The 17,178-nt window shown below is 40.0% G+C and overlaps 1 protein-coding gene across 3 annotated transcripts in view; it reads right to left on the bottom strand.

Moving 5' to 3' along the window:
* Positions 1 to 17,178, bottom strand: part of DOP1A (DOP1 leucine zipper like protein A) — a 92,181-nt gene that overhangs the window by 57,845 nt on the left and 17,158 nt on the right. For all 3 annotated transcript variants that reach the window (XM_084622940.1, XM_084622941.1, XM_084622939.1), the window contains 6 exons: positions 16,662 to 16,843; positions 14,590 to 14,760; positions 11,489 to 11,678; positions 10,668 to 10,766; positions 4,282 to 4,381; positions 1,701 to 1,810 (listed from right to left, as the gene is read on the bottom strand). In XM_084622940.1, coding sequence (XP_084479066.1) covers positions 1,701 to 1,810; positions 4,282 to 4,381; positions 10,668 to 10,766; positions 11,489 to 11,678; positions 14,590 to 14,760; positions 16,662 to 16,843 — 852 coding nt within the window. The remainder of the gene's footprint in view (positions 1 to 1,700; positions 1,811 to 4,281; positions 4,382 to 10,667; positions 10,767 to 11,488; positions 11,679 to 14,589; positions 14,761 to 16,661; positions 16,844 to 17,178) is intronic.

The following is a 17,178-nucleotide window of genomic DNA, read 5'->3' as shown; positions in this document are numbered from 1 at the left end:
AATACAAAAGAAGAGAAAAAAGACTGGCAAAGAAAGAAGAGGAGAGGGGCAATCAACATTTTGAAAGGCTTTTCAATGGTAGTAAGTTGCTGTTGATGACAATTTTAACATGATATGCTAGTGTTTGTCATGCCCTTTAAGAAAGATCTTGAAAGAATATACAAGTGGGCTCTGCCCTTTATTGGAAAAAACAGGTATCCTCTACCTTGAGCATGACTGCTAAGAAAAAATGGAAATGGATTGTATAAATATTGGCACCCTTTCTAGCATCATGAGAGAGGGAAAAGATTAAATGGATAAAGGCATCAGTCAAACATCCAGGTGAATGAAAGACACAGGAATGGATTTAATCTGCAGGCCATAACTTTATTACCTTAACAATGGGCAAGGGGTGGTATGCACCCACTCCCTCTCACAAACAGGTATTTCACTGGGCCCCATGCAGGGCTACAGGGCTTCCTCCATATAACCATAATTCAAGGTCAACTCTCTTTAGCCTCCCACTAGGATTCAGCTCACTTATGAATCATCTCGCCCTCCCCTCCACAAGGAGGGCAGAGGGTTCCTAGGGGGACCTCAGCCTGTGAAGACTTACAGTCTCCCCTTTTCACAGGCAAACAGACCAGCCAAATCCAAAGTCTCATTACATCTGGGAGTTGGCCCTTTTAGCCGTTATTCAAAATGGACACCAGCCAAGACGAGATGACCTAACCCTTTCTATATTAACTCCTAATGTTAGAGTTCCCATTCTTTCTTACTCCTTTTAACCTAACTGTGCCTCCAAAATGCTGTGAGGAAGGCAAAAAAACCCACTGGACTCTTGCCAATGTAGCCCAATTGAAAAATTCCTTCCTGATCCCCCAAACTGGTGGTCGCTTTGATCCACAGCAGCCCTGAAACACATCTCCATATACCTTAACTACCTGAAGAGAGGGTGAGGCATTTATCGAGGCAAGACTGCCTCCAGATGCCCAGGAAGGCTTTAAATGGAGGGGGGAAGGTTCTGAGGCCAACTGTCTCCATCATTACCCTCAAGTCAGCAAGCCAATAGGTAGCAGAAAAGCCTCCCCCTCCCTGGCATATTCCTGCGTGTACCAGACACCAGAGGAAGCGCTCTCCCTTCTCCCATTGTGGGGACTGGTCATCCCCCTGCTAGTCTAACCAAACTCCCTCTCCTCCACAGCTGAGACAGGGAGGGACATTTTTGTCATCTATACAAGTGAGAAGGGAGCCTCTCCAAATCTGTTCTGTGGATAAGTAGATTTCAGTCTGCTTCGCTGTCAATCAATACCTTCCATAAATGCTACTCTCTAACAGAGAGGAAGCAATAGAGGAGAGATGGGATTAAAATACTTCCATATAATATTATTGTTTTAAAGAGGAGAGTGCTAGCCAATCAATGTTTCACACTAAGCTTTTCATTCAAATCTAAGAGTTCTAGAAGAATTATTTCTTTTACAGACAAGGACATACTATAAAAAGGCAGCGCTTCTAAAATTTCCTCATAAAAAGATACAAATTACATGAATATATTGACATGGCCAATTAGTGGATGAGGAAACACCAATTTTTATCAAGACAATTCTTAACTGAAAGAATATTTTTATAATAGGTTTGTTTATAAGGATTTATATTGATGAAAAGAATAGTTTCATAATGAGTAAATGCCATGTAAAAAAAAAAAAACATATTATTGATACCTGGACCAACATTTCCTTAGAAAAGGTATTGAAATAGTAAGTGGCATGTTCCTCAGGATTGCTATGTCTTGTGCTTCTAGGTCCTACGATAGCACCATTATTATCAAAACCTTCAAGCAAACAAAAGACATGACAAATTAATATTTACCTTTTTATGTTTTCTTCTTCAATTTTTTAAACACTGGATCAACACACTGGCACTGATAACTTACCAATTTGTAGTCCAAGTAATGTCGGCAAGAGAAAGACCATTTTAAATAGTTTAATAAAAGAATCTAATTAAATGGAACAAAGTATTAAGCTGACTGCAGAGTGAACTACACTCTGGAGTTTTAGTTTTCATTGAACACACTGCTAGATAGTTACATTACTTTTGACAAGAAAAATTTAGACATCAAAAAATACAGTATGTTCTACAGTATGCATCTTCAAAGTCAATGTACTGTAGCAACAGAAACAACAATTACAAAGAACCGTAGTTAACGCTATTGAACGCTGTAGCAGATTTTAAACATTAGAGGACCACAGAGACCAAAGCCAATGAAGCTATTGTCCTAATGTTGTTATTCTAAATTATTTATACATGTAAAAGGAATATCAAAGTTAACTATTAAATCATTTATAAAAAGATTCATATGCTAAGGAAACCATCTTGATCATTGAAAAATTATGTGAAAGAAATATCTAGTTTCCTCTCTGAAAATTTAATCTTTTCTTACAGAAATTCAACATTTTCCTGATAAGCTTTAAAAAAAAAAAAAGCAAGCTGCTGAAAACATCAACATTTCTTCAGAAGTGGTTTTCACATTTTCTGCTCAAGAATGATGAAAACAGAAGAAAAAGTAGAGAGGATGCATGTCATTTAGTTTCAACTGAAAATAAACTTTAGTATTAAGGACATCTGTGGAGAACTGACTTGGATTTAAAAAGGTTTAGTAAGATTTTTGTTTCTATTTAATTTTCATAAAACTGTGCATTAAGATATAAGAATAATGAGGAATAGCTAAAAATAGATACGCAAGTACTATATTATGAAAACGTAGATCTAAAAGATCCTCACCACTTAGTTAAAAGAAGTGGTTTTATATTTACAGTAGAATCTTCGTTAATAAAATACAGCAACACAACACTGATTAACTCAAAGAAAAAATTATTATATTAATAAAAACTATACAGATCAATTAAATGGAAAACAGAGATTATATAATTGTACAGAATATAGGACATGCCTATTTGTGTGCTAATGCTGCAACACTTGTACATGCTGATCTATGCAGCCACTCCATTTACTGAAATCACACTGACATCAGTGGAAATTGCACAGATGGAATAGCTGTGGAATCTGCTGTCCATAATTTTAAGAAAACAGTGTGAAGTTACACCATGAGTTACAGAAAGATGCATCAAATGTTGTTCTCAACATTCTTTGTAGAAGTTTCAAGTTCTGTTTTATAGAAAAAAAGTTAGTTACTTAGATTCAACCTTAATTTGTTTTTGTTTTTTAATTTATTAAATGCAATTTCCTTTTATTTGGAAAAATTAGAGAAATGATCTACCTATATAAATGTGTCTCCCTGTCTTCCTGAAAAAGACAAGTAGCAGCTCATAAAAAGAGGCTTTGAACTGTGAAATAGGTAGGAAATAAAGTGTTTAATTGAAGTTGGAATTTTTGATCCTCCTTCTGAATGAACCCATTTGGCAGAACATGACATGAGTTTCATCAGCAGTATTTAAAAAAAAAGAAGATAAACCAATTTCTATCATGAGTAGATATTTGTTTGATATTCAAAGATTTTTTAAACTGATTAGAACAGACAATTTCTATAGCTCTTCATTAATTCTTTTTCTGACCAACTGGCATTATATCAAGATGAAAACTATTATATAATGTGATGCTAAGCATCCACTATTTTCACCAATGGAGACATTTTTAGTGACATGGCAGACGCCCAAAATAGGTTAAGAAATGCTAATTTAGGCCACAATACTGTATACATTTACATACCTAAAGTTAAGCACATATATCAGTGTTTGTGGAATCAGGGAGTTAATATAAAATTTTACTTTCAAATATATTTCAATGTATCATTGTTCCCTTCATTCTCCTTACCCCTTCCTACTTCAAATGTAAGTTACACTGACTCATGTCTTGTCTTAATTTAGACTGTTAGCTCTCTGGGGCAAGGACTGTGTTTTAACATGTACAGCTCCGGCACAATGGGCCCCATTGCTGATTAGGGTCTATGGGTCCTACACTGTAAGAAAATATATAAATAATTTATATATAGCAAGGAATATTGTTATCATGGGCTTTTTCACATGGCTGTGCTGACGAAAAGGTAACAGTTTTCTTATAAGTCACTTTTGATAAAATCAAAATCTGGTACACACAACTTTCTTTGTATTGTCTAATACATTGGTGGCAACTGTGTTGTACTCATAACTATAGCATGAACATAATAAACACTGATTTCTATTTATCAAGTCACATACATAAGATTTCACCATTACCAGTATTATTTTTACAAAATTCCTTTCTCTGCCATTAAACAGATAATTATCAAATTCAGTACAAACTTACCTAGAAGCCATGCATAAAGCCTTCGGTTGAGTGACATATCTCTGCGTAGTACTACATGAAGGGCTGCTGACAAAATTCTGATCATGTCTGGGCGCGTTGCCTGAAGAAATTAGGAACATTACTGTAGTTTAACCACAGAAAGGGACATCTGTAGCTGGCTAATGGATAAGTATTCACTGAATAAAAATTATTTAATTTCCTGAAACCTCTGAATTCATAGCAATGAAGTAGCACAAAGTTCTGAGTCTTAGGACATCAAAAAGTGAGATTACTATTTGGAACAGCCACCTGTTAGAATGCTGTATGACACTGCAACCATAGTAGCACATTGCTGCCTCTATTAACAGTCCATCACCGTGCTACAATGCATTTCACTTTGATTATCAAGCGGAAGTCCTGGAAGCAAACTGATTAAAATGCAACAAAAAAATCCCCAGCAGACACAGTCTTAAATAATTTTCTCCTCATTGATTAGTATTTAAAAAGCCCTAACTTATGTGAATTTTAGTTCTCAAGAAAGGTACTACATGGATACCTCTGACACATAAAATTTGGGTTCCAATCAACCAAAATGTTTCAGGTCAATTCAAAATCAAGTGTTTTGCTTTTTCAATTTGTTCCAAGTTAATCAACTTGTTTCAGTCAACTCAAAATTAAACGTTTTTTATTTTTTTCATTTCGATTTGGCTGTTTTCAAGTGGGTTTTTTTTTACCCTTTTTGGGAATATTTTATCTTAAAAATTGGCCATATTAGAATTTCAAACACCATTTTGAAAAGAAAAGTCAAAACACATAGTTCTCACATTTTTACATTTTTTCCAAATTTAGACCCAAAATTGCACATAATTTTAGAGCACGAAAAAAATGCTTATTTCCAAAAACAAATCTATGAATCAAAAAACTTTTACCCAGCTGCAGTGCTATCTAAACCCTGAAGTGGAAGGACCACCACTAGGAGTGAGGGAGTAGTTCTGTCTCCATGCATGCTCAATCACTTATTTCCCTTAAAGTGGTCATCAGGAGCCAATAGGAAGGTATTTTTATTTAAAAACAAAACAAAGCAACTATCCTCTAGGAATGGAATTGCTCCCACAAAATCATTTTACAACTGCCAGCAAGCACTAAATTTCAGTCACTACTGAACTGGGCTGCAGTTTCCAAGTGATCTAGAAGGTGAAAAGTTCCTTCCCATTAAACTCCTTAGGATGCCTAAGCCCTGGTCTACACTAGGACTTTAGGTCTAATTTAGCAGCGTTAAATGGATGTAAACCTGCACCCATCCACATGATGAAGCCCTTTATTTCGACTTAAAGGGCTCTTAAAATTGATTTCCGTACTCCACCCCTGAGAAGTGGATTAGCGCTTAAATCGGCCTTGCCGGGTCGAATTTGGGGTACTGTGGACGCAATTTCACGGTATTGGCCTCCGGGAGCTATCCCAGAGTGCTCCATTGTGACCGCACTGGACAGCACTCTCAACTCAGATGCACTGGCCAGGTAGACAGGAAAAGAACTGCGAACTTTTGAATCTCATTTCCTGTTTGGCCAGTGTGGCAAGCTGCTGGTGACCATGCAGAACTCATCAGCAGAGGTGACCATGATGGAGTCCCAGAATCGCAAAAGAGCTCCAGCATGGACTGAACGGGAGGTACGGGATCTGATCGCTGTATAGGGAGAGGAATCCGCGCTATCAGAACTCCGTTCCAGTTTTCGAAATGCCAAAACCTTTGTCAAAATCTCCCAGGGCATGAAGGACAGAGGCCATAACAGGGATCCGAAGCAGTGCCGCATGAAACTTAAGGAGCTGAGGCAAGCCTACCAGAAAACCAGAGGGGTGAACGGCCGCTCCGGGTCAGAGCCCCGAACATGCAGCTTCTATGATGAGCTGCACCCCAGCCATGTTGTTTGACTCCTTCAATGGAGATGGAGGCAACATGGAAGCAGGTTTTGGGGATGAAGAAGATGATGATGATGAGGTTGTAGATAGCTCACAGCAAGCAAGCGGAGAAACCAGTTTTCCCGACAGCCAGGAACAGTTTCTCACCCTGGACCTGGAGCCAGTACCCACCGAACCCACCCAAGGCTGCCTCCTGGACCCGCCAGGCGGAGAAGGGACCTCCAGTGAGTGTACCTTTTAAAATACTATACATGGTTTAAAACCAAGCATGTGAAAGGATTAATTTGCCCTGGCATTCGCGGCTCTCCTGGATGTACTCCCAAAGCCTTTGCAAAAGGTTTCTGGGGAGGGCAGCCTTATTGTGTCCTTCATGGTAGGACACTTTACCACTCCAGGCCAGTAACACATACTCGGGAATCATTGTACAACAAAGCATTGCAGTGTATGTTTGCTGGCGTTCAAACAACATCCATTCTTTATCTCTCTGTGTTATCCTCAGGAGAGTGAGATATCATTCATGGTCACCTGGTTGAAATAGGGTGCTTTTCTTCAGGGGACACTCAGAGGAGCCCGTTCCTGCTGGGCTGTTTGCCTGCGGCTGAACAGAAATGTTCCCCACTGTTAGCCACGGGGAGGGGGGAGGGTTGAGGGGGTAGCCACGCGGTGGGGGGAGGCAAAATGCGACCTTGTAACGAAAGCACATGTGCTATGTATGTAATGTTAACAGCAAGGTTTACCCTGAAAGACTGTAGCCACTGTTTTATAAAATGTGTCTTTTTAAATACCGCTGTCCCTTTTTTTTTCTCCACCAGCTGCATGCGTTTCAATGATCACAGGAGCTTCTCCTTCCCAGAAGCTAGTGAAGATTAGAAAGAACAAAAAAAAACACTCGTGATGAAATGTTCTCTGAGCTCATGCTGTCCTCCCACACTGACAGAGCACGGACAAATGTGTGGAGCCAAATAATGTCAGAGTGCAGGAAAGCACAAAATGATCGGGAGGAGAGGTGGCGGGCTGAAGACGGGCTGAAGCTCAAATGTGGCGGCAGTGTGATGAGAGGAGGCAGGATTCAATGCTGAGGCTGCTGGAGGATCAAACCAGTATGCTCCAGTGTATGGTTGAGCTGCAGCAAAGGCAGCTGGAGCACAGACTGCTACTACAGCCCCTGTGTAACCAACCGCCCTCCTCCCCAAGTTCCATAGCCTCCACACCCAGACGCCCAAGAATGCGGTGGGGGGGCCTCCGGCCAACCAGCCACTCCACAACAGAGGATTGCCCAAAAAAAGAAGGCTGTCATTCTATAAATTTTAAAGTTGTAAACTTTTAAAGTGCTGTGTGGCATTTTCCTTCCCTCCTCCACCACCCCTCCTGGGCTACCTTGGTAGTCATCCCCCTATTTGTGTGATGAATGAATAAAGAATGCATGAATTTGAAGCAACAATGACTTTATTGCCTCTGCAAGCGGTGATTGAAGGGAGGAGGGGCGGGTGGTTAGCTTACAGGGAAGTAGAGTGAACCAAGGGGCGGGGGGTTTCATCAAGGAGATACAAAGAGAATTTTCACACCGTAGCCTGGCCAGTCATGAAACTGGTTTTCAAAGCTTCTCTGATGCGTACCGCGCCCTCCTGTGCTCTTCTAACCGCCTGGGTATCTGGCTGCGCATAACCTGCAGCCAGGCGATTTGCCTCAACCTCCCACCCTGCCATAAACGTCTCCCCCTTACTCTCACAGATATTGTGGAGCGCACAGCAAGCAGTAATAACAGTGGGAATATTGGTTTCTCTGAGGTCTAAGCGAGTCAGTAAACTGCGCCAGCGCACCTTTAAACGTCCAAATGCACATTCTACCACCATTCTGCACTTGCTCAGCCTGTAGTTGAACAGCTCCTGACTACTGTCCAGGGTGCCTGTGTACGGCTTCATGAGCCATGGCATTAAGGGGTAGGCTGGGTCCCCAAGGATAACTATAGGCATTTCAACATCCCCAACGGTTATTTTCTGGTCTGGGAATAAAGTCCCTTCCTGCAGCTTTTGAAATAGACCAGAGTTCCTGAAGATGCGAGCGTCATGTACCTTTCCCGGCCATCCCACGCTGATGCTGGTGAAACGTCCCTTGTGATCCACCAGAGCTTGCAGCACTATTGAAAAGTACCCCTTGTGGTTTATGTACTCGCCGGCTTGGTGCTCCGGTGCCAAGATAGGGATATGGGTTCCGTCTATGGCCCCACCACAGTTAGGGAATCCCATTGCAGCAAAGCCATCCACTGTGACCTGCACATTTCCCAGGGTCACTATCCTTGATATCAGCAGATCTTTGATTGCGTGGGCTACTTGCATCACAGCAGCCCCCACAGTTGATTTGCCCACTCCAAATTGATTCCCAACTGACCGGTAGCTGTCTGACGTTGCAAGCTTCCACAGGGCTATTGCCACTCGCTTCTCAACTGTGAGGGCTGCTCTCATCTTGGTATTCATGCGCTTCAGGGCAGGGGAAAGCAAGTCACAAAGTTCCATGAAAGTGCCCTTACGCATGCAAAAGTTTCGCAGCCACTGGGAATCGTCCCAAACCCGCAACACTATGCGGTCCCACCAGTCTGTGCTTGTTTCCCGAGCCCAGAATCGGCGTTCCACAGTATGAACCTGCCCCATTAGCACCATGATGCATGCTTTGGCAGGGCCCATGCTTTCAGAGAAATCTGTGTCCATGTCCTGATCACTCACGCGACCACACTGACGTCGCCTACTCGCCCGGTATCACTCTGCCAGGTTCTGGCACTGCATATACTGCTGGATAATGCGTGTGGTGTTTAATGTGCTCCTAATTGCCAAAGTGAGCTGAGCGGCCTCCATGCTTGCCTTGGTATGGCGTCCGCTCAGAAAAAAGTCGCGGAACGATTGTCTGCCGTTGCTCTGATGGAGGGAGGGGCTACTGACGACACGGCTTACAGGGCTGGCTTCAGGGAGCTAAAATCAACAAAGGGGGTGGCTTTACATCAAGGAGTATTTCACGCAGGACTTCACAGAGGGTTCCAATAAGAAATGGTGCACCTAAGTTATTGTTCTTATTGGAACAAGGAGGTTAGTCTGGCCTCTGATTGATACATGGCTAGATTTACCTCGCTGCACCTTCCCTGTGAGTGACTGCAGTGTGACCTAGAGGAATGAGTCCCCTAGACGGGGGACGGGGGGGAAGCAAATGAGTACAAAACAAATCTGGTCTATTTCTTGTTTTGATACACTCCATCTATCTTTTACACCTTTGGCTGGCAGCAGACGGTGCAGAAGGACTGCATGCCATCCACATCTCAGGGCTGCTTGGCAGAAGATGGTACAATACGACTGCTAGCCACCCTCATCTCTTGCCTGCCTGGCAGAAGATGGTACAATACGACTGCTAGCAATCCATATCGCCTGCCTGCTCATCATAAGATGGTTCAATAGGACTGACTGCAGGACTAAAGAGAATGACTTGATCAAGTCACTCCAAATTTAGTCCCTACGCCCATGTCTGTCCAGGCGCTCCCGGCCGACGTGGCCAGGAGCACCTCGGACATGATGATGACGGCTACCAGTCCTATTGCACCGTCTGCTGCCACAAGGCAATGGGTTGCTGCTACTGTGTAGCAATGCACTACCGCGCCTGCCAGCACCCAGGCAACATACGGTGACGTTTACCTGAGCGGGCTCCATGCTTGCTATGGTATGGCGTCTGCACAGGTAACTCAGGAAAAAAGGTGCGAAACGATTGTCTGCCCTTGCTTTCACGGAGGGAGGGAGGGAACGGGGGCCTGACGATATGTACCCAGAACCACCCGCAGCAGTGTTTTAGCCCCATCAGGCATTGGGATCTCAACCCAGAATTCCAATAGGCAGCGGAGACTGCGGGAACCGTGGGATAGCTACCCACAGTGCAACACTCCGGAAGTCGACTCTAGCCTCAGTACTGTGGAAGCACTCCGCCGAGTTAATGCACTTAATGCACTTAGAGCATCTTCTGTGGGGAGACACACACTCAAATATATAAAACCGATTTCTAAAAAACCGACTTCTATAAATTCGACCTAATTTCGTAGTGTAGACATACCCTAACTATTCATTTTTAGTTCTCCAATACTGACGACCTGAAAACTCACAAATGAGTACATAACTTGTTTTCTACTCAATTAGGAATTGTGCGGGGAAATATCTAATAGAGCAGATCCCATCTCTAACCATAAAAAAAAAGTTTCTGTAAATAATGTTTTCTCTTATATTCCGTCTGTATTCAGTAAAATGTCAACATATTAAACACAATGAGACTAAGACAAGGATCATTGTATGCCAACACACAAGCTACTTGAGAGAGATTCTCTTATAGAGGATTCTATTTATTCTGATTTTGGAGAAAGCCATTAATAAAGATTGACTTAATATCATCACTTGATTGCAAAACAATCTATACATGCAAGAGTATGTGGATATATATTTCTTTATTTTATATTAAAATTTTACCTGACTCATATGGAATGGAAAGCAGAAGAGTATAAGGTCTAATGTGCTCCTTTGTACTAATACACTGGAATCCTGCACTGATGTGCTTACTGCTTCCACCTGAAACAACATTGCCATTAAAAACAGACTTGTAATTAAAATATCATAATTTATTATATTTCAAAGAATATGTACATACACCCCTCAAAACAGATATCTGTACAGTCCTCTTATTAAATATACTGAATATTTTATAAATCAAAATAACCTGGTTCAAAATTAGATATAATGTAAACAATGTACACACATAAAAAATGAAATTATGAAAACATGGAAGAAAGATATAATTGGCACAATTTCTACTAACCACAGAAAGCATTTAAGCTTTGCTTAATATATGCATGGCTTGATTTAGTTTAATCAGCAAAGTAATTCACTACACATTTTTCAAGAAGCAACATGAAATTTGCTACTTTTATTGAAAAGTGTAATGAATGGCCAATTTAAAAACACTAAGCAATTTTTAAAATCTAAATTATGAAATTTCATCTAACATGCATACTATATCAGTCTAACTAGGGTGACTAGATGTCCCGTTTTTAAAGGGACAGTCCTGGTTTTGGGGACTTTTTCCTATATAGGCACCTATTACCCCCACGCCCATCCCTTTTTTTCCACAGTTGCTATCTGGTCGCCCTAAGTCTAACTAGTGCTAAAAATAGACACAATGTATTTATTTATTTCTATAAAGATTATTTTCAAAGACTGAGAAGACATCAGAAAACCCCTGGAAGCTGTACAGTTATATAAATGAGAGTTACACTAACGAATGAACATATTACCATTAACTCAATGTCACTGCCAATTATATAGAGCTGATCTTCCATTGAAAGCTTTCTGTTTAGATGGGAGAGGACATATGTGATTCCAGGTAACCGAACCGCAGGACTGGTAAGAAGACTACCCCAAAGGGCACTGTAGAATGCTGATTGGTCGACTGCACCAGCAACCTTCTCCAACAGTGTGTTGGTTCTACAGCACAAGTGACAAAAGAGGTCAATGGAACAGAGAGGGTGCATTAGCTCAGACCTTTGGAAACTAAACATTTTCTGCTTTACAAAACATGAAATCAGGCTGTATGTACACAGGCAGCGATCAATGTAAAGTTCAATATTTAGCGAAATACAGCAGACAGAGATTTTTTGCTGCAGAAAGCAATGCACTATAATATATATTATCTTATGAGACCTCCAAGAATATCACAATCTATAGGGAATATCAGCATTACCCACTGGCAATAGAAAAATAAATTAACACTGAAAGAGAGATGTGTCTGGCACTGATTTTAATACAAAATTTAAAAAAGAAAATACAAAGCAAGATACATCCTTCACAATTTCTATGTGGACAAAAGTACTTATGAAGTACATTCCATGAACGACTACTTTTTTACACAGGCGAAGATCAGCTTGACCCTATTTAAAAGCTGAACCTAAATTTTTATCATAGAGAAGCTTGTTTCTATAGTATGGACTTGAATCGCAGCACAAAATACTTGATCAGGGCGGACATTGAAGTATTACACCATCGGTATGTCTACACTGCACTTAAAAATACAGCTGGCCCGTGCTAGTTGACTTGGTCTTAAGGGGCTCAGGCTAAGGGCTGTTAAACTGCAGTACAGACACTGGGGCCTCAGGCTGGAGCCCAGGCTCTAGGACCTTGGGAGTGGGAGGTTCCTGGGGCTCAGGCTGCAGGCCAAGCCCAAACATCTATAGTACAATTAAACAGCCCCTTAGCCCGAGACCCACGAGCTAGGGTTGCCAATTTTGGTTGGATGTATACCTGGAAGTTTCATCACATGACATAATCTTTAATTAAAGATTAATCTTTAATTTCTGGAGACTCCAGGACAATCCTGGACACACAGGTGCTGGAACTAGGGCTGCTGGGGGTGCTACCGCACCCCTGTCTTGAAGTGGTTTCCATTATATGCAGGGTTTACAGTTTGGTTCAATGGCTCTCAGCATCCCTACTATAAAAATTGTTCCAGCATCCTTCTGCCAAGAGCCTGAGTCAGCTTGCACGGGGCAGCCGCGGGTGTCTCATTACATTGTAGATACACCCTAGCATGCCTTGTCATTTGCAGAAATCATGACCACAATACAAAGTTGTTTTGGAAGAAAAAAATAAACCGTTCTCTATTTTTCTTATGACAATCTACATTTTTGTGCTATTTTTTCCCCACCAACTTTTGTAATTCAACATATATACATGTCAAAGAAACAGATAGGAGCCATTGCTCTTACTGGACTCAAACTGTGAAAATTAAGAGTTTTACAGTTTTGGGACTTGAAATATGAAGAATATGTAAACTGCATATTAATAGCTCCCTACTTGGAGAGTCTATAATACTTGCTTTGGAGTTTAGCCTGAAAAAACTAGAGAACTTTTTCCAAAGACTAAGTGTGCTCTCATCCTCCATAGGGACAAGATCCCACCATTAGCTGCACATGGTCTACAGTGCTTGTCAACAATATCACAACACTCCTCGCCTCCTGTTTGTGGCTGGAACTCCCCAGATAGAAAGAGCTGCCGCTCCCTGGCCTGACTGCTGCAAACTTGTATTCACACATATACATTGCACTCAGAAAGGTCAATACTATTATAGGAATTTTAGTGTGTAAACTGAAGAGAAGGTCCTACTGCTCTTGACTACTATACCTTGCACTTAATTTAGATTTATATTCTGGACCAAGATTAAGTGTTACACCTATTTGTTTTCAAAGTTTGTAAATGGTAAAACAATCATGGGGGGGACCTACTAAAATGGAAGAAATACATTTTCTAGTGTATTACTGTCAAGGTTCCTTCCCCACTCTGAACTCTAGGGTACAGATGTGGGGACCTGCATGAAAGACCCCCTAAACTTATTCTTACCATCTTAGGTTAAAAACTTCCTCAAGGTATAAACTTTGCCCTGTCCTTGAACCCTATGCGGCCACCACCAAGCGTGTTAAACAAAGAACAGGGAAAGAGCTTGGAGACATCTTCCCCCCAAAATATCCCCCCAAGCCCTTCACCCCCTTTCCTGGGGAAGGCTTGATAAAAATCCTCACCAATTTGCATAGGTGAACACAGACCCAAACCCTTGGATCTTAAGAACAATGAAAAAGCAATCAGGTTCTTAAAAGAAGAATTTTAATTAAAGAAAAAGTAAAAGAATCACCTATGTAAAATCAGAATGGTAAATACCTTACAGGGTAATCAGATTCAAAACACAGAGAATCTCTCTAGGCACAACCTTAAGTTACAAAATGACACAAAAACAGGAATATACATTCCATTCAGCACAGCTATTTTACCAGCCATTAAACAAAAGGAAATCTAACGCATTTCTAGCTAGATTACTTACCAACTTAAGGAGTTATGAAGAGCATTCCTGATCTGTTCCCGGCAAAAGCACCACACAGACAGACAGACCCTTTGTTTCCTCCCCGCCCCCCAGCTTTGAAAGTATCTGGTCTCCTCACTGATCATTTTGGTTAGGTGCCAGTGAGGTTATCTTAGCTTCTTGAAAGGGTTTTGCCTCTGGCCAGGAGGGATTTTATAGTTCCGTATACAGAAAGGTGGTTCTCTTCCCTTTATATTTATGACAATTACATATCTCTAAAACTGTAAAATGAGTTCAATTTGGGACCGACCTGATTTGATTTACTTTTAATATATGCCATTAATTAGTAGTTTCTCTTTCTTCTTGCATAATATTCGGAACTTTTAAAAAAATATCATCTTAATGTTTATCTCTGATTACATCATTTTCTGGATAAAACCTGTTACTTAAATATCTAATTTTTTTAACTTATCAGCAAAACTCAACACTTCATAAAATTAAAAGCCAATATTTAAGTAGTACAAATATATTAGTATATCATATCCTCACCTCTCATAGTACTCTGATCCCTCCTCTAAACCAGGCAGAATCCCAGTTAGCAATCCTTGCAGACCAGGTTTTAATGTTTTTCCCAAAGGAAGGTAATAAATCTCATACAGGCTGAGTAATGCTGGTTTGACAGACATAGCAGCATTGGCAAGAAGAGGAAATAGCCCAGAACTGTAAATAATAAAATACAATAATACTGTTTCAGGAAGCTATTTATGTGACACCCCTAAACTAGGTCACACAAAACAGTTATAGCAGTGCTCAGCATTGTCACAAGAATATATTTTTATCTTAGTGTTTTGTATTGGCACAGAGCCACTATGGTGATGAGCACGTCCCAGGTTAATAGACTGGTACAGTGAGGCCCCTAGTTGACTTGATGCAGTCTTATCAAGAAAGGGAGATACAGAATAGCATGTGACTTGTAACAAGTATATAACAAGATGAAACTGAACTACTTTAGTAAGACTGGGGGGAAAAATCTATCATTTTAACTGATCCACCTCTGGAAAATTAAATCTTAAATGCAGGATACTAGAAAAAGAATTATCAAATGAAAAAAACACAAGTAAAGCATCTTCAAGTTTATAAGGAAAACACAGAAGTGTAAACATGGCATAATGGGAACTAATGTTTTTAATTTGAAGAAATTAAAAAGTACAGAAAATTATTTCCCTATAATAAGAACTATGATCTTGAACTTTACAAAAATAAGATACAGGACAAACAAAATAAATATACGAATATCACACAAAATTATTTTTAAAACAAACACAGTATCCATTGATTGCAGATATTCAGTCCACAAATGAGTCCTCAAACTAGCAATAGCCCCATTACTCATGTATGAATGTTAAAAAGGGTTAAAGGAAAGTTTAATTTTATAAGCATAAGAACAAAAAGCATTGAATAAATGTAAATGAACAATAGATTACTCTCATTATGAGGGTTTTTTCCCCATTTTGAGGGTGATAAACTAATACCCGTTCTCCATACCCCCATTCCAAAACAATAAAATCTAACTAAACAGAGCCAAACACAAAGCAGACTACTAATGCTATGGTTCATTCCCGGATTATGACTGTTCTCCAAATGATCAAAAACTGGGATTACATATAAAAAAATAATCTTTTCACTGGGTTGATCCCTTTAACAGCACAGAATGTTCTTTTATCTGATCTTTCTATAACTCAGTGTCTTTATGTGATTTTCTACATTTGCTATGTGCAATTGCTGCTTCTATAGCTATTTCAGGAAAACAGAAGTCAGTTTTAAATCTGATGAACAAAAGAGAGGCTTTCTAACTAACAAAAATACATCTTCACTGTCTCTGCCAAATCTCATAAATTACTACCAAACTGTAAAAAACAGAAGAATTCTGAACACAATTTTATTTTTCAGAATCATTGTGGGCCTAATTCAAAAACCCACTGATGTTATAGATCAGACCCTGAATAAATAAATAATCAGTATATGTTAGGAAAAATTATGCTTGGAGTCACACTGATGTAAGAGGCTCAGAGAACACCTAACAATCCCTAATGAAAAGAAAACTTTGTGGAAACTGTTATTCGTACATGATAGAAATGAAAATATTTTAAAAATATGAAGTTGCCTGAAGAAATTTATTTTTTCTTTCCTCAAATATATACAAAGTGCCATGTCACTCTCAACAACCAAAGAGTATCTCGTTGTTTCTCAAATACCCTCTTGTCTTGGACTCCAGATAATACTTCTGTCTAAAAGCCACTGCTTGTCCTTCAAGGACTTGATCCTTAGATGGCTGAGGCCACCTTTAATGGAGATGCTTGGCACCTTGGAGCCTGTCTTCCTACACCGAGCATCAGCAGTGGTGTTTTTGGTTAGATTACAGGATACTGGGTTGATCATCAGCCTGTAACTTGTCATATTGCAAGATGCTGCAGCTAAAGGGCTTATTTTGCTCTAGCATATATTGTCCATCAGAATAGACTCTTTAAAAACATGTTTAAAAAATGAAACTGAAAAAGTCTTCTAAACTACATTAAATGAACTAAAAATCTGAAAGTTAATGACATTTTAACTATTTTTACCTGTACAGGAAAAGATCTTTAGCCAGACGCTTGGGTCCAATGATTTTGAAGATAATCTCATAGGTTTCAAGTGCCTTCCGATGAACCCCACCTGGCAAGGCTGGATGAAGGCATTGCGCTAGACGCTTGCCTATGGTCAGCTTTTTAGGTACTACTTGGTACTTTGCATTGTTTTGTAAAACCTGTCAAGAAAAATTTAAATCAATTAAAAATATCCCACTTGGGCGTAATAATATATTTCCATGACCCAAACAAACAAAACTGTCCCACATTTCAATTTTAATAAACTGTTCTACTGTCTTCTACCCTGAGGCCTACTCTATGCCTGTCATAAGTGAAATTGAGTAAATCTGTGCAATTTCACTTACATCAGGGCCCACAGTTAAAGTCTGTCTATTCTATTTTATTCATGTTTTTGTGGCACTATTTATCACCGTGGTATTTCGAGACAGAAATTAAAACTCTCCAGCTGCCTATACAGATTGCCAGAGGAAACTCACCAGAAAAAGGACTGTTT

Source organism: Lepidochelys olivacea, assembly GCF_965140295.1.
Source record: "Lepidochelys olivacea isolate rLepOli2 genome assembly, chromosome: 3".
Taxonomy (NCBI): domain Eukaryota; kingdom Metazoa; phylum Chordata; order Testudines; family Cheloniidae; genus Lepidochelys; species Lepidochelys olivacea.
Note: the sequence above shows the minus strand (reverse complement) of the source record. Positions and strands in the feature narration are given on the sequence as shown.